Source organism: Rhinolophus ferrumequinum, chromosome 15 (genome assembly GCF_004115265.2).
Source record: "Rhinolophus ferrumequinum isolate MPI-CBG mRhiFer1 chromosome 15, mRhiFer1_v1.p, whole genome shotgun sequence".
Classification (NCBI taxonomy): domain Eukaryota; kingdom Metazoa; phylum Chordata; class Mammalia; order Chiroptera; family Rhinolophidae; genus Rhinolophus; species Rhinolophus ferrumequinum.
Window position 1 is genome coordinate 2,950,442 of NC_046298.1, and position 27,451 is coordinate 2,977,892.

Below are 27,451 nucleotides of genomic sequence, written 5' to 3' on the forward strand. Positions count from 1 at the left end.
CGTTTTGCCAATAAGGAAACCCACGCTCAGAAAGGGTAAGACTGGCAGTCAAGTCCCAAACTCCTAATCCCCACTTCCTACCAGCCCATGCTGAGCGGCCGCTGCCACTGTCGGTCCTGGATGATGAAACTCGGGTCGAGGACTGCACCATCCCTCAACCTGCGTCCTAGCAGGTGTGGGGGCGGAGGGCGGAAGGCGCCTCCAGGGAAAAGCTGCAAATAGCTCAGAACTCGCAGAAGGCTGAGAGGACAGGCCCTGCCGGGCCCCTGCCCGGGCCCCGCGGAGCCCAGCGAGACCACCTCTCCCGCCTCTGCAGGGACAAAGACCCCGCCCAGCCCCAAGCGGAGCCAGACTCCCGCTCCCGCCTTCAGCCCCGCCCCCGATCAGGCGAGCGCCGGCTACTATGGGACGTGTAGTTCAGCCAGCCCTCCACACCTGCTCCGGAAACAGACTACAAAACTACAAAACCCAGGAGCCAGCGGGCAGCTCGGGGCGGACTCACCAGCGGTGGGTGTGCGAGCTCAGTGTACACCGCGGTGCGGGCGCCGGGCGCTGGGATGCGGGTGCGGACCGCAGAGCCGAAGAGGAGCCCCAGGCGTGCGTGCTAGCCGGGACCGGCGAGGGGTGGCCAGGCAGCGACAGGCACGTTACATGCATGCATCGGCCACAGCCTTTGCAAAACCCGATTGTGCAGCGCTTTGGCTCTGCAATGGAGCGCTGGAGGGTCCGAGTCGCCGGGGGATGGGCACTCAGCCCGGGAGGCAGGCTGGCACCGCTCGCTGAGAGAGCCCCTGGCTGGGCTTGGAGGCAGCCCGCCTTGGGCTGTGCGCGACGTGTTTATTTTCTTTCTCTTTTTGTGCCAAGGTTGCTCTGGGCGAGCGCGCGATGCAGCGAGCGGCGTTGCTGGTCCGGCGGGGCTGTTGCCCCCGGCCCCCGGGTCTCTGGGGCCGTAGTCAGAGCAGCGCGGCTGCGGAGGCCTCGGCGGTGCTCAAAGTGCGGCCCGAGCGGAGCCGGCGTGAGCGCATCCTTACGCTCGAGTCCATGAACCCGCAGGTGAAGGCGGTGGAGTATGCGGTGCGGGGACCCATCGTGCTGAAGGCCGGCGAGATCGAGCTGGAGCTGCAGCGGGTGAGCGCGGGCGCCTGGGCCGGGGGAGGCCGAGGGGCGCCGACCGGGAGCACAGCAGCAGCTGTCCCCTTCTGGGGTCCGCCCGCTGGGCTTCCTCCCATCCCCGTGGCCAGCTTCTTCATTGGGCCATGCTTGACTTAAACAAGACGATGCCTCCCTCCCGTCCGTTCACCCACCAGTGCCCGGAACCTGGCACAGTCAGGCCCTCAGATGCGGTTCACTTGTTGAGCGGCGGATAGTACCAGGCACTACGTGTTATGTGGCTGTTCTGTCCGCGTGGAATCATGCTGGGAGGTTTAAGGGGGTACGCAGGACAGCAACAAGCAGTAAAGGGACAAACAGGAGAATTTCGGAGAGTAAATAAGTGCTTTGAAGACAGTAAAATGGAGGAGTCGTGCAATGGGGTGCTGGATGGGAGTGGGGGAAGGAGATCCCATTAGGGACGAGGGGAGGGTTTGTTCCTGAAACTTTTCCTCTCTCTGTCTGGGACCTTTTGGGTCATTGTGCCAGAAAGGATGCCCTGACAAGAGTGGGGGCCCTGAGGGGGGTCCTGACCAATTCCTTCATTTCGGCCCCTCTGGAACCTTGACTGGTGCCCACATTTTGTTCTCTGTCGGAGGAGACAGTCACCTCCCAGTGGGGTAGTCGGCAGCTGGAGGCTTGGGCCTTGGGGCCTTGGGAGGGTGGCCCTGTGACTTGCTTCCTCTTGGTGGCCGGCCGGCTGGGATCTTGGCTTGAGTTCATAGCTACGTGTAAAGTGACCACACACCCAGGAGAGATTTCTGCCTCCCTACAAGCAGGGTGGCTGCGGTAGGTGTAAGAGATCCACCACCAGATAATCTGAGTGGACTCCTGGAGGTGGAGTGAAGGGGAGAGTTTAGAGAAAGTAAACACTCCAAAGATGTGTACGAACTGATGAAAGAGTTCATGATCGTTGAACTGTCTTGCTCAAGACAGATTTGACGCCGAATGGGAGTGGGGAGTTTCCTTGATCTTGCTCTCAGAGGCACTAGAACTGGACGTCTTGGGGAGTTGGTCACTTAGTACTTAGTGTCCCATGAATGCATGGGAGGAAGCCATGGTGGGATCATAACACTTGGTCCCTATTCCCACGGGGACTGGGGGTCTGATGAGCTCATGGCCTGCTGAGACCTCGTTGGGACACCCAGTTCTGCTGACTCAAAACAGTGAGCTGGACAAGCCAGAGTCCAGTGTCTCCTTCTGACTTCTTGCAGGGCTAAGTTTAAAGCTTGGCCCCGAAGGTTGGCTGGGTTTCTGTGCCTCCCTGGTCTGGAGAGGGGCCAGTGGTAGGGAACACAGGTTTTGCTGCCCTGCTCCTTGTTGACAGCTGGCAGGCTGGAGCCGGTCCTCCTTGGACAAGTCTCCTTGTTAAAACAAAGCTGAGATTGAATTGTTCCCGGTTTATCAGTTTTCAGCTGATTTTACTCTGGTTCCAGAGCTGGCTGGGGTTCAGGGGTTATCTCTACTTTTTGCTAAATAGTGACTTGGGTGTGGGCTCCATGAAGTATGAGGACGATAAGGACAGAAAGCTGTCTGCCTTCAGGGAGCTTGCTGCTCTCGTTCTCGGGGCCTGAGCCTCTCCTCCCCCAGGTCTTTAAAGATCGGTGGGATTTCTTAGCAGGCAGAGGAAATAGAGGAGAGCAGGGCTGGGAACGGCGACAGAAGGTCAGAAGTTCTGGGGAAGGGATTGGGAGAACACTGTCAGGCAGAGAGAGATGGGAGAGGAATGAGACGGGAAAGGTGGACCCTTGTGTGCTGGGCTCAGGATCTGAAGGTGCCAAGTTTGGGGGCAAAAGTGGGGAACCAGGAAGGATTTCCAACAGGGTATGGCTCGATGATTGCAGGTAAACAAATTTCTCGGTCATTTGGGCCAGAAACACCCTGTGATTTCTGGGACAGATGTCCCCCCACCCCCACGTCCTACCCGAAGTTGAGACGTTCTTTCTGTTCACCTACAGTCTCTGGTGCTTTCACCCAGGCTCATCCCTTCTCTTTTCCCTTTGTAGGGTCTCAGTTGCCCTGCTGTGGGTGCTGGAAATCTAGCCCCAGCCAAGCCTGCACAGCCTTGCTTGAACCTTTTATTCCTGGGAGACAGCCTCTCCACTGTGCTCGCTTAAACAGTGCCCTTCTGAGAGCGCCTTCCATGTTTTCCCAGTCTTTTTTTTTTTGGGGGGGGGGTCTTGGCTTTGCCCAACTTTGGTTTTTCTACCTCTGTTTTGAATTGTAGTAATCAAAACTGGACTGATATTATATGGGGTTTGATTTGGTTAGAGATGGGATAGGCAAGGATTTGTAGGGAGTGGAGTGACTTGGGGTGAATCTCATATCCTTGTCTGTGAAAGGAGATCCCATGGACTCAGGGTTCCCCCTGCCCTGACTTTCATACCTCCTTGCCTACCTGAAGGCCTTTGTACTGCCTCATGGAAGCACTTCCCCAGTGCCGGCTGTTTGGCTGGACAAGCGCTCTGACGTTTGGTGGCTTGCCACCGAGTCCTGTCCTTTCCTCTGTGATAGGAGTGGAGAATGCTCAGGAGAGCCCAAAGGAGGAGAGGAGGTCGGCTGGAGGGTGTGAAAGGGACCCTCCTCCTCCAGCCAGCAACATGTGCACTCAGGAGGCCCTGTCTCTCCCTGACAGCGCTCTGACGCAGAGAACCTGTCAGCTTTTCAGATCCCCATTTTCACTGGAAGCGGCACTTAAAAATAAGCTGCAATTAATGGGAGTTTTGAAACTGTCTTGCTCAATAATGAGCAAGACAGTTCTTTTTCCTCAACCTTCTTTTTCGCTTGCTTTACTGGGGGAGGGAAGGAGGTTGGCACCCGAGGAATGGCTTTGCTTCTGTCTGTAAAAGTACACGTGTCTGAGGCAAGACATTCACAATTTAAGGGAAAAATGGGTTGCTGCTGTGACTATCAGGGGGTGTTGCATCTCACACACGTCACACCGGAGGTGCTGTAGCACGTGGCCACAGTCAGCTAAGAACCAAGTTTGGAAACCCTGGGTGCGCCAAGCGCAGGGGGTGAGATCTCATTGGTCATGTCCTATAGAGTTTAGATGCTACTTAAAAAAGATATTTGTAGTGGCGGCTTCCAATGGGACAAACCCTCCCCCCGACACTGCCCAAGGCACCACGGACATGCATTCTGGCCTGGCCTTCGTGTGCCGGCGGCTCAGAGCACCGGCTTCAGAGCACCTTGGGCTCTGTTCATTCCTCTGCAAAACGGGGCCAGTTTATTTCTCCTGAAGACAAGCGACATGGCCTTGAACAGCTAGAAGCCAATTAGAACTCTTGAGTCTCTGTCGTCAAGCCAATGAGAGTTGCGTGGGGAGAGGAAGTGCCCAGGGTCCCTCTGGCCTTTCCTCCCCCCTGAGGCTCTGGGTCTGGGTCCGGCTCTGCTCGGCGGGCTCTGCCCTCTCCTGCCTGGGCCTTAGCCTTGCTCTTATGAATCACCCTGTGTGGAGTTCATTCAGCTTTCACCCTTTCACCCCGGCCTCTGCCCTGCAAATCTCGGCGTCTGTGCTTCGCCCTCCCGCCAGCCCGCAGAGTCCAGGGGCCCATAAGCAGCCTTTCCTGCCCCAGTGCTCAGGGAGCCCCGCCCCGGAGCTCCTACCTAATGTCTCAGTCACGGGTGGGTATAGCTTCAGCTCCGTTTCTTTAGCTTTGCTTCTTTCCATAATGGTCAGAGGCAGACTCTGTGCTGACACTCGGTTCCTCAGCTGTGAGGTGCACCTGTTTTCTGGGCCCCCGGGGCCCCGTTGCAGTTTGTCTCTGGGACCTCCTCCTGGAGCTCTCCGATTGCTTCCTGCCTGCCCCAGGCCCGTCCCTCATGCCGGGGTCTTTTCTCACGGTGCTCCTGGCCTGGGGCTGCCCATGCCCTCTCTCCCTTCCCCTGCCCACTTCTTATTCTTCACCAGCCTGGGCTCTGAAGGGCGGTGGCCTCTCCTGTCTCCCTGGCTCCTGCCATGGGGCGTGGGTGATCCATAAATATTTGTTGAATGAGAGGGAGGTTCTCTAGAGACTAACCTTCCTACCGAGGCTTTGTGCCCGCATGTCACATGAAGTGACAAGAGCCCTCCCCTGCTCTAGGAAACTGTCACATTGCTGTTATTAGAATCACCCATTGTCCCCTTGACCTTTGTGGTGACGCTGGGCCTGTGTGCTGGGGAGGGTTGTGATAACTCTTTTTTCCTTCTCCCCACTGACACTCTCTGAAATCCGCCATCCCCTGAGCCTGGGGGCCGTTCCTCTGATCCCTACTTGAGCCGAATGGTGGGAAGGGAGCCCCCTTGGGTAGGAACTCATCTCAGTGGCTCACAGGGAGACAGCCCTGGGTGGGATGTGTGCAGGTGGGTTAGACAGGTGGGCTAGGATGCTGTGAGGGGAACTAGAATGCCACACGCTGACCTGCAGGCTCCTGGGGGCTAGATTGAGGCGAGCTCACCGTTGGGTGTGCCTGCCGGGCCAGGATGAGCCACTGTGGGCAGGAGTCTGCCCCCGGCTCCTTCGTGTACCTCGAGTGCTTGGAGGCAGGAGTATGCCCAGGACAGTCTCTGTATGGCAGCCCTTGGCAGGACAGGCTAGGCCCCTGCCATTCGAGGGAGCCAGTTCCCCGCCCCACAGCCCATCCATCATTGCAAAGTGTCTGGGGCCTGCGGGCGCCCGGACCCAAGAGAGGAGGTGCTCAGCGTTCCCAGGCTCCTTGTCGCAGGCCCTGAATTGGATGGGCAGTTCAAGGGGGGAGGGCCCAGGACAGAAACATCCAGGACCCCGTTCTGGGCATTATTCTCATTGTTCTCTCCCTGCATTGGGCTGGCTGTGGGCCCACAGCTGTGTGTGGGTTCCTGGGCCTCAACTGTGACAGATTTACTCCCTGCCGAAGAATGGCCTGTGCCCACGCCATGGAAATCATGTGCATTCAGCTGGCCTGGCATGGGGGCCATGGCGATTCAGCCAGGCTGACAGAGGGTCCCGTGCCAGGAGCCCAGGCTGGTGCCCAGGGGTGTGTCAGGCCCACCCCTTTGCACAGTGGCCTGGGTCACTTGTCTATTCCAGCCTTCTTGGCTCCAAGGATGAGCCCTGGGGCCACATGCCCTCAGCCTGTCTTTAGGGTACCTCCTCTCACCCCTTGGCCTCATCCTGGAGCAGTGGGCGGAACCGTGCCCCCTGCCACCCTCCACACCCCCGCCTTGGCCGTCAGGCATTTTGGCTGCTTCTCCATGCCCCCGGGACATCTTTCCTTACTGGCCAGCTCGGAGGAACTCGGTCGAAGAGCACGGCGGAATCCACTGGCCTCCTTTTCCTCCAGAAACATAGCTTTTGGAGACTTATCAGGCCCCACAATCCTCCATCCAAACCACATTTTCTCCTCTGCAGCAGCCAGGGTGTCCCTGTCTCCTCCCCAGTGGTGTTTATGAAGGTGCAGGGCCATTTCTGGGGAGCCTCCCATGCCTCCTCGCTTCAGAATCAGTTGCAGAATTTCTACAGAGGAAGGGTTGAGGGGTGGCAAAAGAGGGTCAGGAAAACTTGTTTGGCAGCTGCTCTCATCCCTTAAGCCCCCTGGTTTTTACTTAAGGTGTGCAATACCGGTTAAAAAAGGGGAAGTTTTCTGAAGTTGCTTTTATGTACATATTATGTGACATGGAGAAAAAGACAAGTGTTAAAATGATAGAATAGTATCTTTAAAATTTGTGTTTAGGGTGCCTTTAGGGAAAAGGCGGCAGGAGATGGCAAGGTGGCCCTGCCTCCCTTCCAGGCCACCCCTTGGCACTGTCACCACCTTGCCTCTACCGTGACCCTCGTGACCTCGCTCCTGGCCCAGCTTTGTAAGATGATGACGTCTGTCCTCGGCCAAGTGTTTTCATACTGTTTATCTCAGATAATCCTTTCAGCTGCCTTGGGAGGTCCTTGAACCTGCTGGTGATCCTAACTCTTCCAGTGGCTAATTTTGGATTTGTCAGGGAGCTGTGTGGAATTCCCACATTTCCAGATCCCCACAGTTCTCCATCCAAACAGTGTTTTCTCATCGGTAGCCAGGGTGTCCTTGACACCCCCCCAGTAATGTTGTCACCGGGATCTCTGAGTTCCTCTGCTCTCTGGGATCTCTCTGCTATGCTCAGGCAGTGGCCTCAATTTTGCTCTTCAGCCATGCTTTCATTCCCTGATGATTTTTTTTCCTTTAAATGTGAAAACCAGACCACATTCTTCATTCTGTAGAGCCAAGGTTACGAGGGAACGACTCTGAGCAGTCCCTGCTGGTGACGGGGTGTCTGTAGGGGCCCTGGCCATATACTTAGTCTGTGAGGTGGGGGCGGGCAGCTGGGGGTCATGGAATCCTCTCTCTGACCTTTGGCATCTGCTGCTGCTCAGGCCGGCCACCCTCCCACCACGTTCGCCCCAGACCCCTTGTAGACACCCATTAGGAGGCCGCTGTGGGGCCGTGGACGTGCAGCTCCCTTGGGGTGCTTAGCAGTCCAGGAAAGCCCTTCCAGTGCTTAGCAGTCCAGGAAAGCCCTTCCAGTGCTTAGCAGTCCAGGAAAGCCCTTCCAGTGCTTAGCAGTCCAGGAACGCCCTTCCAGCCTTTTCTGAAAGTGGGAGACAGTGGAGATGAGTGGTTAAGAAGTGCTCTTGGAGCCTGGCTTCAAAACCCAATACTTGTATTTATCATTTTCGTGACCTTGGGCAAGTCTCTTAACCTTTTGAAGCCTCAATTTCCTCATCTATGAAATGGGATTAAGACTAGTTCTTCCTGATGGAGTGGTTCGACACTCAAGGGTTTGACACTCTGCCCAACAGCTGGTAAGGCTCCAAGTAGGTCTGCTTATTTACACCCTGTGGGATCATTGCTTGGCCTCTGGAATCCAGGCTCTGAGAGTCTCTTAAGTAACCAACTGTTTGGTGCCTTCTCTCTGCTCAGGGTATCAAAAAGCCGTTCACTGAGGTCATCCGTGCCAACATCGGAGACGCACACGCCATGGGCCAGCAGCCAATCACCTTCCTCCGACAGGTGAGCAGGACTTAGGGAGCAGAGGCTTCTGGGAGAGCAGGGACTAGAGGCTGGGAGGGCCAGCCAGCTCTTCTCGCCTCTGCCTCCCTGCCTGCCCAGCCCCTCAGGACACAACAGGCACCAGAACCCCACAGGGAGGTGCCGCTGAGGTAGCAGCCCTTCCTGTGGCTGATGTCTCTGGGTGTCCCCTTCAGCCTCCTCCTCTCCCAAAGTTGTCTAACATTCCTAAACCCTTTTTGGGGTTGCACTAGTGTATGCGGTTGCCAGGGAGCCTCTTCCATGGTGCTTGGTCCTGGATGCTGAGTTTGGAACTTGGTTGATGAGGGCATCAGAGAGGCAGGTGGGAAAGGCAGAGGCCCAGGGGGCTGGCAGGTGGTGTGTGAGGGTTGCCATATAGCTTGCCACGTGCGACACCCAGTTTGAGCGTTGGCTCTGCCACTTACCAGCTGGGTGGCTTTGAGCCAGTGGAGATCACCAGAGCGTGGCCTCAGAGGATGGTGGTGGATGGCCTTACTGAGACAATGAGGAGCAGGCCTCACCCCTGGCCCAGAGGGAGAGTGTGGGGTCGGTGACATTGCCAGCGGCTGCCTCCTGGCTGCCTTGCTGATGACCCAGCTCGCTTCTGAGGTCTCCAGGAGGCAGCTTACAGTGTTTCAGTGTGAGCACCAACCACAGATGCTGCATGGGCCCAAGTTGTGGGGCTGGTGGGCAGGAGCGGTGGGAGAAGGCCACAGGGCCTCCTGAACAGAGGCTGGAGACCAGCTGTGGTGAGAGCGTTTCCTGCAGAAGACCTGGGGCCTATTGTTTAAGAGCAAAATGTGGTCCTGTGTGTGGTTAAGGGTTGCAGGTCTGGGAAAGCAGGGGAACCGAACACCCCAGACCCTTTATCCTGCCCTGCAATCTGGGCGGAGGGGGTGGGGGCCGGGGGGCCTCAGCCTGCAGCCCCTCAGGCAGTCACACAGGCTGGGGGTGCAGAACCGAGGTTCGTCCACTGTGCCTCCTTCCCATGGCCATTGCTGCGGACCACAGGAGCATGCCAGCTGCCCGGGAATGTCACAGGCCCCAAGCCCGGCCCAGGAGGGGGAAATGGATCAGACCAAACATGTGTCCCTGCCAGGAAAGTGGAGGCTGGAGGAGGTCAGAGGGCCCTGGTTGTTCTGGAAGCAGCTTCGGAGGGACGAGGCCAAAAGTGCCTGCCTCTCTCCGCAGAGGTTCCCCACATGCACTGGAGTCCTGGCATGACTAGTGTCCTGCATGTTGTCTCAGCCTTTTCTGGCCGGCTGACACATCCCCAAATCCAGCCCTGCCGCTGGCCATGGCAGGCCCAGCCTCTCCCACTTGGCATTGGCCTCCTCCAGCCTTCACGCAGCTCCTATTAGCTTCACAGATGTCCCTGTGAGGAGGGCAGGCCGGGTCACCGCTCATTGTACATAGGAAGAAAAGCTGGTTTCCGAGAAGCCGGTGCTGGCCTGAGGTCACCCAGCTGGTGTCAGAGCCATGAGCCCCAACCCCCCCCATTACCCCCTCCACCCCCATGCTCCTGGCACGGCTCCCAAGCTGCCAGCTTAGACTTGCCTGATGAGCTGGGGCTTGCCAGCACTTTTGCGAACATTTCTTTGCTTAATCCTCTGAATTTATGAAGTTAGGGTGATTTTCTGTTGCAGAGCTGAGAAAGCTGACTTGATCTTTAGTTCTGGCCAGGAAAGGGGGTGATGGTGAGGGAAGGGAGAAGGGATCCGGGGAGGGGGTTGGGAGCTCAGACTGTGAGTTGGGCGGGGGTCCGTGCTGTCCTGCTCCTGTCAGCTGGGCTTCACCTGCCTGCCCAGTGCCGGCCCGTGCTCAGGAGACCCCTGCTTCTTCTGGCCTTGGGTGTGTGACCGCTGTCCTTTATGGAAGCGTGGGGGCGGGGCACTGAGCAGCCTCTCTGTTCCCCGGCCCCTCTTGTGGCAGCCCACCCTGGGGCCCCAAGCACAAGTCACTGTGCACCCCGCCTCTCACCGTCTCCCCTTATGCGGCAGAGCCCAGGGTCATCCTCCTCACCCACCCCCAAGCTCCCATGGGCCAGAGCCCTCGTGGAGAGGCCTGCTCAGCTCTGTCCCCCACAGTTGTCATCTTCACCCCATCTCCTGCCCAGGGCTCTGGGGTGGAGGTGCTAGGAGCCCCGCCCGCGCCTCTGTTCCCCCAGGTGATGGCACTCTGTACCTATCCAAACCTGTTGGACAGCCCCAGCTTCCCAGAAGATGCTAAGAAGCGAGCCCGGCGGATCCTACAAGCTTGTGGCGGGAACAGCCTGGGTGAGCCCCGACTTGCCAGGTCCCAGAGGGCATGAAATGAACGTGTTCTTGGCCTAGGCCTCGGGTTATGTGTGAGAGAGTAAGCGAATGTGTGTGGGGTGGCTGACGTGCAGAGTAAATGAAAATGAGTCTCCCCTGCTCACCCTGCTCTAAGAGCCTCCTGGGGTCAGTGTCATTTTTCAGTGGACTTGGGCTGGACTTGGGCTTTGCACCTGGGAGCCAGCTTCGACGCTGAGCCCTCAGGCAGAGCAGGTGTGACCCGGTGACCAGCCTCGGTTATGGGAGGCTGAATAGAGCCAGCTTTGTCCAGCCTTCTCCCGCTCTGTGGTCCCCAACTTGTCCTTGTGTCTGGCGGTCTATTATTGGGGAAGGGAAGCACCGTGACATGTCTCTGGTCCTCTTTTGGTGGCTTTCTTCATTCTGACGGTGCCGCCCTCCCTCCCATTTCACTGTGTCCCTCCCCGTCATCCAGCCTTTGGTTCTCTTGGCCGGGAGCCCACGCCCAGCCTTCCGCCTCCTTACTGAGGGACGCCCCGGAATTTGGCCCCTGTAGATGTGAAAATGATATTCTCTCTCCCTTCCCTGCTGAGACGGACTTCTAGCCGCTGGGCCTCTGCTCTTTGTTCTCATCTCATGTTTGGTTTTTATTCTGTTTATTTTTGCCCCATTATTTGCCCAGCGCCTACACGGGAGATCCAGTTTCCCTTGCCCTGAGGAAAACAGTCGTTCTTAGAGCTTTTTTAGGACACGTGCCTGAATGTTCCGGAAAGTGGGACAGGGCTTCTTGTGGCTTGCTCAGCAGGGGATCAGCCACCACCCTTGGCCTCTCTCCTTTCCCTTTTCTGGTTTGTCCCTTTATCGAGAGCCCTACACTTACCTTCCTGGCTGTGGTCACCCCACCGGCCTTTATTTAGTCTGAGTGGTGTCCCTGTCGGGCAGGCCCCATGCCCCTTGCTTCCCTACCTGCCAGCTTGGATAGGGTGTGGGCCAGCACCTTGTGTGGCGAGTCCTACCGCAGGCTGGCAGAGAGCTGCCCAGAGGCCCGGCCTCCAGGCTTCCTTCCTCCTGTGCCCGCCGTCCAGTCAGGACAAAGGCGTTTCTCAGGACCCCTGGCCGCGGGCCTGAGCCTCCTGGAATCCTCAGCAGAGAACTGGGAGGAAGGGGGGGACTGAGCTTGCCTTCTGCATGTCTGATGGGGATGTCTGGGAGGGGGAGGGCACCTTTGTCCCAGGTATTGAGCCTCAGCAACAAGTGTTTGCGACTCTGTCACCCAGAGCTGAGGCCATGAGGTCGGGAGGCCACCTCCACAGGAGTCCCCTCTGGGCGGCCGTAGCAAGAGGACGGTTGTGTGTGGGCTTTTGGAGACTCGCACTGAGTTTTGTCTGAGGGACTCATGAGGAAGGTGAGGTAGGTGCTCTCTGAGCCTCACCCTTGAACGAGGAAGTACTTTGTACTTACCTCCTAGGCTGACGTATGTGCTAAAGCCCCTTGTCGGGTGTGAAGCCCTGCCCTCGGGGGTCTCCACCAGGCCCTGCCCATTATGGGGGGGGGCAGTAGGGTTGGTGCTCTCTGTGAACTAAGCCTTGGGCAGCCTGAGCACCTGCCCATAGACGTAAAGGAAAGTGTCAATACACCCCAAAGCCCCCTGACCCAGGTGCGGATTATTAAATGAGTGCACAGGCCTTAAAGCTCACCTGGATGTGTTTTCATCGTGCCCTTTACAATTCCTACTGGGGCTTCATTTATTTGCTGTTTGATTAGTAACTCAGTTCTCAGGTTGTGTCCTGGGTCTTAAGTGGGATTGAGGTGAAAACTAGACACTCCTGCAGGAGATGGGCAATCTCTGCCCTGTCCAGCCTCCCTGAGCACACACCATGTACCAGGCACTGTTCTAGGCCCTGAGGGACACTGATGAACAAGGCAGAGGGAGTTTCTGTGTTCACAAAGCTTATTGTTAGATTTGGGAAAAGCAAACATTAAAAAGAATTCACACAAAAACATAATCCCTACTTTTCATGAGTTCTTGGAGAAAGAGCAGAGAGTAATGGGGTTATAACAAGGGATCCTAATGAGGAGGGCGGGTTTAGGAGAAAGTTCAAATTCACGTGGAGGATGAGTAAGAGAGAGAGAGAGGAAATGGTGTGTGCAAAAGCCCTGAGGTTTAAGGACTGAGTATGGCTGAGTGAAGGGTGAGGCGGTATGCGGTTGGGAAGGTTGGCAATGCTGTTGGTGCCAGTTTGTAGGCCGTGGGAGGCAGGTTGCCGTTGGTCTGGGGGCAGGGGTCCTATGCAGGGGTGTGGTGGGGTGGGGCCCGGCAGGGGCATAGGTGCTCTAGCAGAGAGGCAGAGAAGAAATAAGTAATGGTCCCTGTCCTCAAGGAATTTACAGTCAACCTGGGGAGAGGCAGGGCTTCATCTGTATGCAATAAAATAGCTGGAGAAATTACAGGCCAGGAGAGAGGCTGGGGGCAGCTTTAGGACAGGCCCCCTGGAGAGGGACTAGATCTGAGCTTTGAAGGATTAGTGCATTTGGATGGAGCATAACAGGAGCTCTAAAGGAAAAGGGTGGAAGGTCTGGCCCACAGGAGCAGGGAGCTGGCCATTGGGTGAAGATCTGGGAACTCCAGGAAGTGGGCACTAGAAGCAGGAAGAGGAGGAGGCTTGGCTGGCCTGGGAATGACCAGGCCCTGTGGAGTGGAGAGGAGGACATTGAAAGAAGACAGAGGGAAACAGGGAGCACTGGAAGGTTTCTGAGCACAGGAGCTCAGAAATACCAAATAAATCACCCAGTGGAGGAAGAATTCTCTAACACCTCCCTACTTTAATTTACAAAATATTTCAAATGCATTAGAATACCCAAAATAATGTAACAGAAGACCCTGTGCCCACCACCCACATTTGATGCATGTTAATGTTTGCCCCTTGCGCCACCCCCCATTTTACAGCCAGTCAGAGGGGAAGGGCAAGCCCAATGCTGCACAGAGAGGCTGAGGCAGAGCCTCAAACTGTGCCTCCTGCGTGCAAGGCCTGGACTGATTCTCTCTGAAGGCCAGAGAAGCATCAGCTACTTTCCAGATTCCCATCCTGCCTCCTGGTGGTGGTTTTGCAGTAGCCTTAGAAGGAAGCATCTGGTTTTCTCTAAATGTGGTATCAAATACAAACAGTATAGAAGGATATAGAGTGAAAAATCGGCCTCCAAACTCTGACCCCCAGCCTCCTGGTTCACTTCCCCAAAGAAGTCACCTCATTAGGCGTAACCTCCACTTAGGCCAAGATACTGAACGTTTCCAGCACCACAGAAGGCACCTCTGTGCCCCTTTGCAGTCAGTGCCTCCACCCTGGAGCGCTCACCACTGTTCTAAGGTCTAGCGTCATAAATTGGCCTTTCCTGTTTTTGCACGTTGTATGAATGGTGGTACGCATTTTAATCCTAAATGGCAGCCTGAGGATACTGTTGACATGGGGTAGGTGTGTGTGTGTGTGTGGGGGGGTGTCAGGCCCAGCACCCGAGGGACTTGTGGTTAGTTTTGGTCATTGCTTCGGGTTCCTGGTGCTGGCAGGTGGTGCCATCTTGGGTCAACCCGTTCTCTGCAGTTCTGTGGAATCATGTGTAGGCAACAGTGACAAATGCATAGCAATCCCAGCTGTCATGATTTATATTGCCATAAAATGTGTATAAATCCCAGGAGGGTGGGTGAAACAGATATGAGCACCATTTCAGTGGCCTAGAATAACGCCTGACCTAGTCGGTTCTCAGTAAATCCTGGGTGGATGAGTGGCTGGCTGGGTGGGTGGGCAGGTGGATGAATGGATAGATAGCAGATGGGTGAGTGGATAAGTGGGTGGGTGGGTGGATAGAGGATGGGTGGATGAAGCCGGGACAGGTGGTTAAGCGGCTTGCCAGAATTCCAGAGCCCAGCGTAGTGGGACTCAGACCTCACCTGAGCCCTCCCCACCCCACCACTCGGTTAATTACATGTGTGGACGTCACTGGCCGTGGAGCCAGACATCCTACCTCTGGTCATTGTCTTGTTTGCTGTCCTACAGGATCTTACAGTGCTAGCCAGGGTGTCAACTGCATCCGTGAAGATGTGGCTGCCTACGTCACCAGGAGAGATGGCGGCGTGCCTGCAGACCCAGACAACATCTACCTGACCACTGGAGCTAGTGACGGCATTACTGTACGTGGGAGGGTAACTCGTTGGCCAGCATTCCCCCACGTGAAGAGCAGCCTTGCCTGCCAGGGCCACGCATGTGAGCCTGCCAGCAGGGAGAGGCCTGGGAGGAGGGCCGGCCACCCCCTGGTGCCTGCTGTCTGCCCCACCCAGGTGCCTGCATCCTAGCTTCACTCAGTCTCCATGAGCCTGGATACTTCTGCGGCCATGGTTCCCCTCAAGTGCACACCGGCAGCTCCAGCAGGCACTCAAGGGTGCCCATCTTTCTGGTGGCAGTGGCCTTTCTCTCACTCAGCATGTACCGGTGTGCCTCCTCTGCCAGGGCACCCAAACACGTCTGGCCTCTGCTTACATTAGTGCTGGATTAGACCGGCATTAATATCACATACATAAATGCCACATCACAAGCTTTGTTTCTCTTCTGGGTGAAGAGGACAAAGTACTATGGCGGGAGCAGCAGGGACGCTGACCTGAGTGGGGTGGGGGTGGCAAGGTTTCTCTGAGGAAGGCTGACAGCCGACTGGAGGACACGTAGGTGTGAAGTCAGGGGGTGGGTGGGGGTGGACTGCGCGGGTGTGTGCAGAGGCCTTGAGCTGGAAGGAGGCTGTGTGTTTGGAAATGGAGAGTCAGGGTGGACGAGCACACGTGGTGAGGGCCACAGTTACCAGTCCTGCGGGCCTCGAGGCCACTGAGGATGGGGGCCCTGGTCCTAAGCGCAGGAGGGAGCCGTTGAAGTAGGCAGCAGGGGGACAGAATTCCGTTCTTAAGTTTTCACTTTGGCAGGGAGGGAGGGGCCATAGTAGATGTGAGGGCGAGTGAGGAGGTGAGAAGTGGCTGGGGGTCGGCTGAGGGCAGGGTGGAGGGGGGGTACCAGTGGTTACTAGCACACCGGCCTGCAGCCTGGCGTGCCCTTCGCGCTTGCTCCCCCAGCGCCTGGTCAGCGCCCTGCGCCATCCACTCCCTCTCCCCATTCAGGACTTCATTCTTCCGTGCGGTTCTCTTCGTTTTCCATGTGGAGTGCTTTAATCCCTTCCCACAGCCTTTCCAAGTGCACTGAACTCTTGCTGCAGCCCGTGAGGACACAGGCCCACAGACAAGTGGTCTGCTTGCTTTGAGTCGGTCTCTTGTGGCATTTAGGGTTCTAGCGTTGGGGCTGTGGCCCCCACCCATGGCGTCTTCCATTGTGTCCTGCTGTCAAAGCCCTTCTCCGTTCCCAGAGAAGCCCGCACAGGCCTGTGTCCTAAGGAGGGGAGGGAGGCCACCTCAAGCTTTAGTGAAAAGAATCCAGTCATTGTGCTTTTCAATCTGGTGGCGTTCTTGCAGCAAGAACTGAGCCTGAGAAAGGCCCTAAGCCTGTGTGTAAGGTGGGGACTCTCCCAGAAAGGGTTTTGGCTTCTTAATTCAATGAATTATTGCCACCTCCACCAGCACCCACAGGATGCCCACGGCCTGCTTTCTCAGCTTTGGAAACGGGTCGAGGCGCCACCTGGTGGTAGTAAGTGGGTATTTTACCCATTTCAGCAATTCCGTCCTTACTTAGGGGTCTATCCAACCTTGGGCACTGAAATTACTGACAACACGATTCCTGGGCCCCACCCCAGACAGACAGAATGCGTTTCAGGGGTGAGGTCAGAATAATTTTGAGACAGGGCCAGTTTGCAGACTACTGCTTTTAAAGACCTCTTTACAAAATACTAACAAGTGTCACGTCTTTACGTGCCATGCACTGTGCTAAGAACTTTAAAGCATTTTATTTTGCTTATTCCTCACAGCAGACATCATGTTACAGATGAGGAAAGTGGGACTCAGGGAAGTTCAGCAACTCACATGGGCTTGCCCTGGAGGCTGGCAGTGGGGTGGCCGGTGAAAGGCTGGGGCCGGGACCTTGCGGCTTGTCTGCCCGTCCACCCCATGGGGTGGGGAGTGGTGCTGGCCTTGTAAAATGTGACTTCTCCTTGCAGACGATCCTGAAAATCCTGGTTTCCGGGGGCGGCAAGTCACGGACAGGGGTGCTGATCCCCATCCCACAGTACCCCCTCTACTCGGCAGTCATCTCCGAGCTCAATGCCGTCCAGGTGAACTATTACCTGGACGAGGAGAACTGCTGGGCCCTGAATGTCAATGAGCTGCGGCGGGCTGTGCGGGAGGCCAAAGACCACTGTGACCCCAAGGTGCTGTGCATCATCAACCCCGGGAACCCCACAGGTCTGCACGGCACTCCCTTGTCAGTTTTGGGCGGTAGGGAAGTGGGGGCGGGGCCTGGTGTCCTGGACCTCTGGGCGCTGAAGAGTTAAGGAAGTCCTCTTTGCTCTTGGGTTCCCAGTCCAACTCCAGATTTTCTTGTGGGGAAGCCCTAACATTTGCTGCAGACCACCCTGGGAGGTCAGCCGGTACAGGCATTGTCTTGGGCAGGGTTGTATTATTATGGAGACCAGTTTCTTTTCCTGTTCTTGCCTTTGCAATCTCCTCCTTGAGGTTACTCGCACACAAGCCATCATCCTTCATCGTGGGCCTCGTTTTACCGCCCCTCCCACTTATTTTTCTGAACCAGTTTCCAGAATGCTGGTGTGTGCGTTTTTGTTTTTCTTTGACACAGCATTGCTGTGGCCCTGGTGGCCTGAGAAGGAAATGCCATATCAAAAACTAAAGCAAACCCCTCTCCAAAAAAGAAAAAAATACTGTTTCCAAATGCTGAAAATCACTCCTAATTTTGCATATTTTTCTGTTTTTAAAAAAACAACGCTCAGTCCTGCCTATTTTGATCTTTCTGGGCTGCTGGCTCCATGGACCGGAAGCTGTTTGGATGCTTTTTAGATGCTGAGAACAAGGGCTCCTCTCTCCTCCTTTGTTGAGATAAATTGGGTCATGGCCAAAACGCGTTGGAGTTGATTGTGGAATCTGCTTCTTGGGAACAGCAAATGCTGCTTCAATCAGCTGAAAGCACCGCTTGAATTCCTGAGTGCAGACAATGGGTGCAGCTGGCCGGAGCTGGGGTATTAGCACCAGCTAATGACGAAGGTTCTAACCAGGAAGCTGTAGGGAAATGACACAGAACTGGCCTGTCCATCCTGATCGGACATTAGACTCACAAAAGGAGCTTTCAAAAAGGCCAAAGGCCGGGCCGCATCCCAGAATCTCTGAGGAGGGCCCAGGCAGCTATTCTGTGCACCCTGGAATCTTTGGGGAGGGGCCCAGGCAGCTGTCCTGTGCAGCTGACCATGAGAAGCACTGCCCTAGGAGCCCTGAAAGAAACGAGCTGCTGGTCCCAACTAGGGAGGGTGGTCCCTTATGGTCACCAGGGAACACAGGACACCCAAGTGGTTCTGGGTGGGGTTCTTCCCTCGGGACAATTTCAGCAGTATTACGACCCACATTCTGGTTTTGTTGGGGCTTTTTTTTTTAGGTCAGGTGCAAAGCAGAAAGTGCATAGAAGATGTGATTCACTTTGCATGGGAAGAAAAGCTCTTTCTCCTGGCAGATGAGGTAAGAGCAGCGTCAGCTGTCCCCACAGAGGGAGGGCTCTGGGCCGAGTGGAGGGGAAATGCCCCCCGAGGATGGGGGCGTTCAGTGTTACGGCCTGTGAAACTGACCGAAACCATCCCCACGTCAGCTGGGACTTGGTTATGAATTTCAGAAATCTACCCCAAACCAGTTAAACTTAAAAAAATTAAAAGGGGTTGGGGCTTTCAGGTGTGTGTCTTCCAGAGTGTCTCTCCTTTCATCCTGCTTGTTGGCCCCATGTACAGGCTTGCTATCTTCCCTACCTAGAAAGAGCTTTCTTCCTGGTGGTCTCAGGAAATCTCAGCCTGGAGCCTCACACCCATTGCTGAACCCATCCCTGTGGTCCAAGGTTGCAACGTGCAAATTGACAGGGCCTGGAGCAAGGGGTGTGGCCTCTGCCCTGTGCTGCCACATCCAGAGGGAGGGCAGGGAGTGGTGTTCCCTGAGGGCAAATCGGGGGTGAGTGCTGGGTGGGCATGAGGCTGCCATGCTGTGCCCCTTCTGCTCCCATACCCGCCATCTCAGTTCCCACACCAGCCGGTAAGTAGGGGTATCTTAGTGAACCCCATAGCTGCTGCTTCTTGAACCCCAGTTCTGAAGCCACGGCCTGCCCATTCTTTTTCTGCTTTGAAGAAAGAAACTGAAGACCTGTCAAATTCTGTTGTCACTTTATCTTCATTTCTGCATGATTTCTGGCTAGTTGTAGATTCTAACACACTAGTTTCATTCCTTTGCTCCTTGGCACCTGCCATTCTTACACACACACACACAGCTTACCAGCAGATGGGCCTAAAATATTCATTCCTAAATGAGAGAAGGGGCAGCAGAGTGACTCACAGTTTTCTTTGTGACCTGGCTGGTGCACTAACCTCCTCCCCTCTGGGTCTGGGAAGAGGAGAGGGAGTGGGTGGGAGGGAGGAAGACCGGGAAGGGCCGGAGGCTGAGGAGGAGTGGGGGCGGGGAGATGGCTGTGGGGGCAGAGGAGGACTGCCTGGCCCTCCCACCCACAGGCCCAGAGAGCCTGGGTTTTCCGATGTCCCAAGTGGGTGCCGGAGTGGGATGCTGCCTGCTGAGTGCTAGGCTGTGTGCATGGGAGGGGAACCAAACAGGTGTGGGTGCTGCTCACGCCTCTGCTCTGGTGGGGGCCTGACAGTGAAGCAGGGAGGTCAGGCCAGGCAAGGAACCGCTGTCGTTCCTAATCGTGTCAGAAGGAAACCTGCCCAGGCAGGTGAGAGACCTCAGTGTTGTCAGTGGTCATGCAAGGTAGACAGGAAGTCTGCAGACTGGGTGGGGGTGCCTGTGGGAGAAATCAAGTCGCGTCCATTCCTACTGTCTTCCTCCTTGTTCTGGAAGGTTCCTTCGGGCACGTTCTTGCTCCCCCTGGAAGCAGTATGGGAGCGTGGGCTTTGGGGTGACCTTGAGCACGTGTGCCCTCCGTCAGCAGAGCCTGCGTGGGCTCTGGCCTCTCGGGCACATTTGGTGACCGCCCTGTCCCTCCCGCAGGTCTACCAGGACAACGTGTACTCTCCGGACTGCAGGTTCCACTCCTTCAAGAAGGTGCTTTCCGAGATGGGCCCTGAGTACTCCAGCAACGTGGAACTCGCCTCCTTCCACTCCACCTCCAAGGGCTACATGGGCGAGTATGTGGCGTCCACCTCCGTCTGTCCCGCGGTCTCCGGGCCTGCCTGGTCCCGGTGCTCCCCTGCCCCCCTGCCCTGCACAGCTAGGGCAGCCCTTATCTATGGCCTCCACTGATCTAAGAAGCTGGAGACAGGCTGCAGCTCCCCCCGGGGAAGCCCAGTGGTGTGAGGACAACCCTGGGGCAGGGGCTCGCTTAAAATAAGGCCATGCTTAAAAGAAACCCGGCTACAGGTAAACGATGCGAACGAAAGCAGCACCTCACAGCAGCTTCCAACACTAGTGTTTTCTGCTGGACTTGTCCCTGTTGCTCTGACACTGACGAAAGCCTGAGGGAAGGCAGGTTGAGTGGACAAATGCCGTCAGGCCGGGCGGCCAGGCTTTGTACACGTCCCACCTGAGCCCTGGGCTAATCCTGTGTGTGGTCATTCCGCTAATATTTACTGAGCACCTGCTTTAAGTCCAGGACTGACCTGAGCACTGAGGGTGCAGCAGTGAGCACAGCAATCTGCCCTCACAGAGCTTATATTCTAGTGAGGAGACAAAGGTGACAAACGAGTAAAATCGTGTACCAGGTGGGCAGAACTATTTAGAGAAGACATGGGAACGCCAAGAGGTAGGGATGGGGTCACTGAAGAGCTGGCTTCTGGGTTAAAACCGAAGGAGGGAACGGAGGGAGCTATGCAGACACCTGAGGGAAGAGCATTTCAGGGAGAGGGAACAGCACGTGCAAAGGTTCTGAGGTGGAAGTGTGCCTGGCATGTTCAAGGAGCAGCAAGGGGACTGGGAAGGAGAGGGGGAAAGTGGCAGAAGTTGAGACCAAGGAAGTCTTAGGAGGCTACTTAGATTATTTTTTACTGTTCCTCAGAGTGAGATGGGAGCCACTGTGTTGGAGCAGAGACGTGACCTCAGCTGACTTATGTTTTACTAGATTCTCGCTGGTTGCTATGTGGTGAGGGTGGGGCCAGAAGCGGGGACTCAAGTCAGGAGGCTGTTACAATCCAGGTGAGATATTGCGAGTCAGGTAGAGATGTGGAGAGGACACCTGCATCCTGGGTGTGTTGGAAGGTGGCGTTGACAGGAGTTCCTTCATGGGGCAGATGGTTGCGAGACAGAGGAGCGAAGGATGATTCCCAAGTTCTTTGTCACGCACGATAGCAGAAGGATGGAGTTACCATCAACAGACGAGGGAGGCTGTGGGCAGGAGCGGGAGCTGATATTTGTGTTCGATTTACCAGGACCCATTGGGTGCCCAGATAGGCATGGATGCGTCTGCAGGCCAGGCCAGTACCCAGTGGAGGTGTCAGTCTGGGAGATGTCCGTGATGGAGCTTTACGTAGGCGCTGAGCCCAGACGTCTCACAAACAGACAGAGAAGCGGTCCGAGGACTGGGCCTGGGTTCTCGCTGCTCAGATGCTGGGGCCGAAGAGCAGGACCCTGCAAAGGAGACTGAGAAGGAAAGGCCGGTGCTTACAGCCGGCGGCACTCATTCCCAACATTTCGGAGGTTCTGGTCCGTGCCAGGTGTCACGAGGGCAGAGGCGTCTCGTTTGTTAAGCGGGAGGCCAGTGTAACTGAAGCTTGAAGAAATATTTTGGCCAGGTTGAGGGGGCTGTCCCTTTGGGATGACTGCCTAACTGCTCTTGGCTTTGAGGTGGACAGGGGTTAATTTACGCTGGTCTTTCTGGTCCACCCTGGTAGCAGTGCTGCCTCAGTCATGTGCTGGCACATTTCCTAAACAAATCTGTTCTCTGTTAAGTCATTTTCAAACTCGCGTGTTTATCGCACACCTCGCCATCTCTCCATCTGTGTTACTGATCACTCGTTCCATGGTGAGTCCCCTAGAGGGTGGCATCCCGGTAGGACCCCGTTGCCCTCAGATCCTAATTACGGGTTCAGACAGCTTTCCTCCACTTGGTTTTCTGCGCTTCACAGACGATTAAGCAGGAAGTCCTTCCTTTTGACACTTGTGATGGGAAACCTTTCTGAGATGCTGGAATTCATCTCTGGCCACGGACAGTCCAGGCGAGGGATCAGAGGACTGTCTTTGCCAGTTCAGTCCTGTGGCATTTTATTGAGTGTGTCATCATGTCCGGTGCTCTGAGGCGGAGGGTGCAGGGCCACTCAGGGAAGTAAGACCAGGTTCCTGGCCTGGGGTCCCGCACTGGTGCCGTCGTTAGTCTGAGCTTTCTCAGTCCGTCCAGAGAAGGAGGCACAGCTCCAGAAAGTATGACTGAGGGGACTGATTCGGTTCTGAAAGTTTGTTAAACTCATTGCACATCTCAGCTTGTTGCCTGTGATTTGACTCAATGTCAGTCAGGATCCTTTTAGCGATAAGGAACAGAAATTCAGCCTGAACTGGCCTACACCAAAGAGGCTTTTATTACTATTTTTTTTTAATCCATATCAGTAAAAAGTGCAGGGGTAAAGTTGAATCAGAGGCTTAGCGGTGTCCATGGGACTGTCCCTGCTTTCTTGCTTTGTCTCATTTTCTTTCTTAGCTCTGCTCTCCGTGGGGTTGACTTTGTCTTCTGGCAGCAAAAAGTTCAGGAAAAGTCCTCATGCTTGGTGGCACCAGTGCGTCACTTGCCGACCCCTGGAGCCTGGGCAGGGGGATGCCAGGCCTGAATCAGGTGCCCCTTTGGAGCAGGGGCTGGTGTATTAGTTAAGGTTCAGGCTAAGCCACTATACCAAAGAGGCCAAAAATACAGGGGCTCAAACGAGATGTAAGTGTCTCTCTGTCTGACATAACAGTCCCAAGGTGGTTGGACGTCCTGGGCAGGCTGTGCTCCAGTGGAGCTGGGGGGACAGTCCTGCCTTCTGGACATGTGGCATCCATCGCCAGCACTGAGGCGGCTGCCCCACTGTCTCCATTTCTCAGGAAGTGGGAAAAGGAAAGAGAAAGGAGACAGCTTGCTTTTTCCTTGTAAGGAAGTACTGTGGGATTTACACATATCATGTCCGTTCACCTTCCACTGGCAAGAGCTCAGCCACTCGGTGTTGGGTGTGGGGATGGTTCCAGAGCTTCTGGCCAGACTGCACTTAATTGAGGTCTCTGACTGGTGGGCCTCTTCCCCTCTTCAATCCTCCAGGTGTGGCTACAGGGGAGGCTACATGGAGGTGATCAACCTGCACCCTGAGATCAAAGGCCAGCTGGTGAAGCTGCTCTCGGTGCGTCTGTGCCCCCCAGTGTCCGGGCAGGCCGCCATGGACATTGTCGTGAACCCCCCCGTGCCAGGGGAGGAGTCCTTTGAGCAGTTCAGCAGGGTGAGTCCGCTGTGTCCTGTGCTTTCTCTGAGTCACTGCCTCAGCCCGAGTCACAAGTACTTCCTCACCCTGTGCTCAGGATCATGATGGCCGGCCTTGTTCCAGGGGGCCTCCAGGAGGCACTCTTGGTCCCCTTGGTGCCCGACGGGCCCTCAGGAGCTTAAGTCTGAGGATGCGGCTGGGGCATTGTTTGAAGTGGGTGTGATGACTCCTTCCTCCTCAGCTGTGGGCACCCCGGTGGGCACCCAGAGCTGAGCGACTTTGTGCTGAGAGTTCCCTGGGGGATTCTGGTACGCAACTAAAAGGGAGAATGGATGGGCACTGATTGTAGGCCCTGGGCTTGCCTCTGGCCTAACCAGACGTCTCACAGCTCGAGGTGATTCAGGCAGACCTTTCCAGTTACAAGTGACAAAAACCCAACTCTGACTGTTTCAACAGAAAAAGGCATTTATGGGCCATTAACCAAGAAGTCAGTTTCCATCTGTTCCAGGCTCACATCATTTTTTTGTGTGTAGTGAAATACACAGAACATAAAATGTACCATTTTAATAATTTTTAACTGAGCAGTTTAGTGCATAAAATACATTCACACTGTTGTGCAGCCGTCACCACTACCCATTTCCAGAACCGTCATCATCCCAAAGTGAAACCATCCCCATTAAACACAACCTGCCCACCCTCCTCCCTCAGTCCCTGGCAACCTCTGAACCTCTGTTCCCCTTCTTGTCTCTATGAGTTGGACTACTGTCAGTACTCACAGGAGTGGGAATTTGCAGCATTTGACCTCTGCGATGTTTGGTTTCCCTTAGCATGACGTCTCCGAGGCTCGTCCTTGCGGTAGCGTGAGTCAGAATTTGCTTCCTTTGCACGGCTGAGTAGTATTTTGTTGTATGGCGAGGCTCCACGTGTTTATAGCCGTCGTCTGCGGCCACACCTTCCATCCCCCCTCCAGCAGGACTTGCAGCAGTCCTGGGCTGACTCCGCTCTGGCCTTCGACACATGTCCAGCTCTGAGCCGGTCACTGACTTGCGTCGCCTGGGTCATCTGCCCAATGCACACCCTACAGATTGCGAGCGGGGAGGGGTGGGCCCCCCGAAATGAAGTGGTGAGGACATCGCCCAGAAGCATGTTTCAGGGTGTTCCACCCAAGGCCAAGTCCATTCAGACTTCTGGGCAGGGACTGGTGGTGCCAGTTTGCAGGCGTGACATCCTGGTACGAGAATAGAACCCACGACACAGGCTCCCCAGGAGCTAGCTGTGTCCTGGGACTCCCTGCACTTGTATGTCCCGTGTTTCCGGGCACGTGGCAGCCTCGAGGGTGGCGTGTCATGGAAGGAGTTCCTGCAAAGGGCCGTGTGTCGCCACCTCCCTGGTGGCTGTGCTCATGCACACAAGCTCCCCTTTCACCAGTCAGCCCTGCCCCCCGGCACTGAAGGCACAGTTTCTGGTGGCTGAGCCATTCCGTGATGTCCGGTGAGGCTGACTCCTGTGCGTTCTGTGTCCCATCAGGAGAAAGAGTCTGTGCTGGGTGACCTGGCCAAGAAAGCTAAGCTGACAGAAGACCTGTTTAACCAAGTCCCAGGAATCCAGTGCAACCCGCTGCAGGGGGCCATGTACGCCTTTCCTCGGATCTTCATCCCCAGCAAAGCTGTGGAGGCAGCTCAGGTCAGGGGTACCCCGCCGGGCGGCTCCCTCACCAGCTCCACTTGGGGTTGCGGGGTTGGGGGCTGCTTCTTGCCAGCAAAAGTGCTGGCCCTAGAGGACCTGAACTTGGTGGTCCCCTCGGTTAGCTGATGCTCACTGCATACAGATGACGGCCCCCGAGGCCCGGCGGCCCCCACGTGCTGTGGGGATGAGGCCGTGTGCGGGCCCCAGGCGGGTGCTGCTGACCTGGGCCTGGTAATGCCGGTGCTCTGGAGGCAGGTGCCCAGGTGCGCTGCGATGCCCTCAAACTTAAACGCAGGCAGGGGGCCAATGACAGCTCTGGTCCCCTCGAGCCGGCCTCTGTGCCCTAGTGCCTTGCTTTCCAGACTTGTTAAGGTTCTGATTAGTTCAGGAAGTCTGTGGAGGGTCCGAGATTCTGTGTTGTCAGGCGATGCCACAGACCCTAATTGGAGGATCAAGGGGCAGAGTGGGGTTTCTGAGTGTGGTCCCCACCCCCACCCCGAAACCTCCTCAACACCTTGTTAACCATTTAGAGTCTGCCCCGCCCCAGACCTACTGCGTCAGCACCCGGTGTCGGGGCCCAGGGCCCAGTGAACAGGTGCTGGTCTGTGCAGACCAACAGTGTCCCCCAGGAGCCCCCCCGGTGCAGACCTCAGGGCCCGTTGTCAGGTTACGTGGCTTGGTGTACAGGAGGCCACAGTCACTGTTTGTTGAGCGACTGCCTGGGGCGGGTACAGACTGGCCCTCTCAATGGAAACGCAGACACGCCACAGCCCATGCCAGGCTGACGTCCTTCAGGCTCCTTGCCCCTGCACCTGCTGCCAGCAGCATCCAGTGTGCAGCCTTGGTCCCTGTGGTGGGGGAGGGGGAGGGCCGTGTCCCCTTAGAAGCTGCTGTTTCCACTGTCTTTGGCTTCAGTTCCCAGTGGTGTGTTTGTGCAAAGCCAGGAGTGAACCCTAAGTTCTGCCCTGCTCCACAGGCCCATGACATGGCCCCCGACATGTTCTACTGCATGAAGCTCCTGGAAGAGACCGGCATCTGCGTTGTGCCCGGCAGCGGCTTCGGGCAGCGGGAGGGCACCTATCACTTCAGGTACCACTTCCCCTTGGCACCAGGGCTGGGCCAGGCTTGTCCTGGGAAACCTGGGCTTCTGGACGCAGAGCTGAAGCTGGTTTCGGAGACAGATGTGTGCAGCCTCTGCCTCGGCCCCCATTCTGTCCTGCAGAGCCGGGGTCAACTCCTTGAGAGCTCTCGCCCCCTCTGCCGTCTCCATCACTTAACCTTCTGGAATGTTTCTGGTGGTATTTTCTTCTTTACTGCCTGTCCCTTTTCACCTCTATGATAGCAGCATGTAGCATCTGGGTGCTCAGTCGCCCATTTGCTGCACCAAAAGCCAGCTGAGATCCTGCATCCGAAACAAAGGGACCAGCTGCACCCATGGTGACGCATTTCCCAGGGTGTGTGACCGTCCCTGTGCAATGGGGACTCCCCGAGCTGAGCAGGTTCCTGGCTGAGGCCCGTTCTGTTCAGAACAGCACTTTCTCCGTGCATGGGGCTCTCAGGTGGCCCCTGCAGCAGACACTAAAAAAAGAAGTGTCATGAGCTTAGCTGGCACTTGGAACCAAGTGTTGACTCAGTCAAGGTCATGGGCATCATGCCCTGGATGCGCAAGCATGTTGGGTTGGCCTTTCCGCCCTAGTGATAGGTTCCCCTCTGCGATTTGGTGCTGATTCAAAAGGCCACCGTTAGGGCTGGGAATCTTGTGGAAAGTGGCGGAGGGAGGATTTCGTTACCGTGGCAACCTGGGAATGCCTTTGGAGGGAGCGTTGTGACTGGAGGTGCTCACTGTGAGCGACTGGCCTGGCCGGTGGAGATGGGAAAGGCTTGTCTAGCAGGAGTGGGGTCTCCATGTCTGCAGGACAGAGAGTCACGCTCTGCAAGAGTTCTGAGCACCAGTCAGAGTGGGGTGCAGACCTGCGGTGACAGCTGGGTCACTCAGCCTGTCTGCTGCCCCAGCGTATTGCTTTAGTTCATATGTAGTATCACTCGGGTGAAAAAAAAAAGGTAAGAATGGGGGAGGGGGCAGTGGTTCCTCCAGTGCCAGCTGCTGTCGTGACAACTAAGCTCATGACACTGGAGCTGTTGCAGTAGGCCAGCAGGCCCGTCCGTCCCCACAGCTGCTGCTGCAGGAATGAGCTGCCGGCCTCAAGCCCCTCCCCTCTTCCAGAGCCACGTGTCCAGGCTGACGCTGCTCTCTCTTCCCACAGAATGACCATTCTCCCTCCAGTGGAGAAGCTGAAGACGGTTCTACAGAAGGTGAAGGATTTTCATATAAAGTTCCTGGAGAAGTACGCGTGAGGACTCGGCCTCGGGGAGACCGGGCCCCAGCCCTCCCTGACGCCCACCCAGGCCAACTGAACTCACCTCCCCCAGCGACTCTGCCTCAGGCCTCACAGGCCACTGGTCGCTTTCATCGTCATTTTGCCCCAGGAGACTTCTTTCTCTGTGCCTTGATGTTGGGAGCTCTTCTCTTCCGAGCAAATGTGAATTGGGGATGTCTCAGGAGCCCTGGTATCTTTTGATGCAACCAAAGTAAGGGGACGGCTTGGCGTGTGGTGCTGGTCTCTGCTCTGCTGCTGCTGTGCGTTTGGGAAGTTCATGTGGGGGCTGAAACAACCCGGGTGTGTTGGGTGACATGTTTCAGATCTGCAGAAATGAGAAGGTGTTGGGAAATATATGGCTTAACCGTGGTGAGGACTGGC

The 27,451-nt window shown here is 56.1% G+C and overlaps 1 protein-coding gene across 1 annotated transcript; it reads left to right on the top strand.

Annotated features, from left to right (window-relative positions):
• The first annotated feature begins 492 nt into the window (after positions 1 to 492).
• Positions 493 to 27,179, top strand: GPT2 (glutamic--pyruvic transaminase 2). Its single transcript, XM_033128137.1, has 12 exons — positions 493 to 642; positions 865 to 1,128; positions 8,062 to 8,151; positions 10,337 to 10,445; positions 14,492 to 14,625; positions 16,581 to 16,824; positions 18,023 to 18,102; positions 19,624 to 19,760; positions 22,850 to 23,024; positions 24,534 to 24,689; positions 25,669 to 25,781; positions 26,957 to 27,179. The coding sequence occupies exons 2-12, from the start codon at positions 886 to 888 to the stop codon at positions 27,045 to 27,047; spliced, it is 1,572 nt and encodes a 523-aa protein (XP_032984028.1). The 5' UTR covers positions 493 to 642; positions 865 to 885; the 3' UTR covers positions 27,048 to 27,179.
• Positions 27,180 to 27,451: the final 272 nt, after the last annotated feature.

What these genes read in the sequence shown, in the direction of transcription:
- GPT2 (XM_033128137.1), top strand. Translation starts at nt 886, where the DNA reads ATGCAGCGAGCGGCGTTGCTGGTCCGGCGGGGCTGTTGCCCCCGGCCC. An exon ending in CAATCACCTTCCTCCGACAG is followed by an intron (nt 8,152 to 10,336) that starts GTGAGCAGGACT and finishes CTGTTCCCCCAG; the next exon opens with GTGATGGCACTCTGTACCTA. An exon ending in TCTTTCTCCTGGCAGATGAG is followed by an intron (nt 18,103 to 19,623) that starts GTAAGAGCAGCG and finishes TCCCTCCCGCAG; the next exon opens with GTCTACCAGGACAACGTGTA.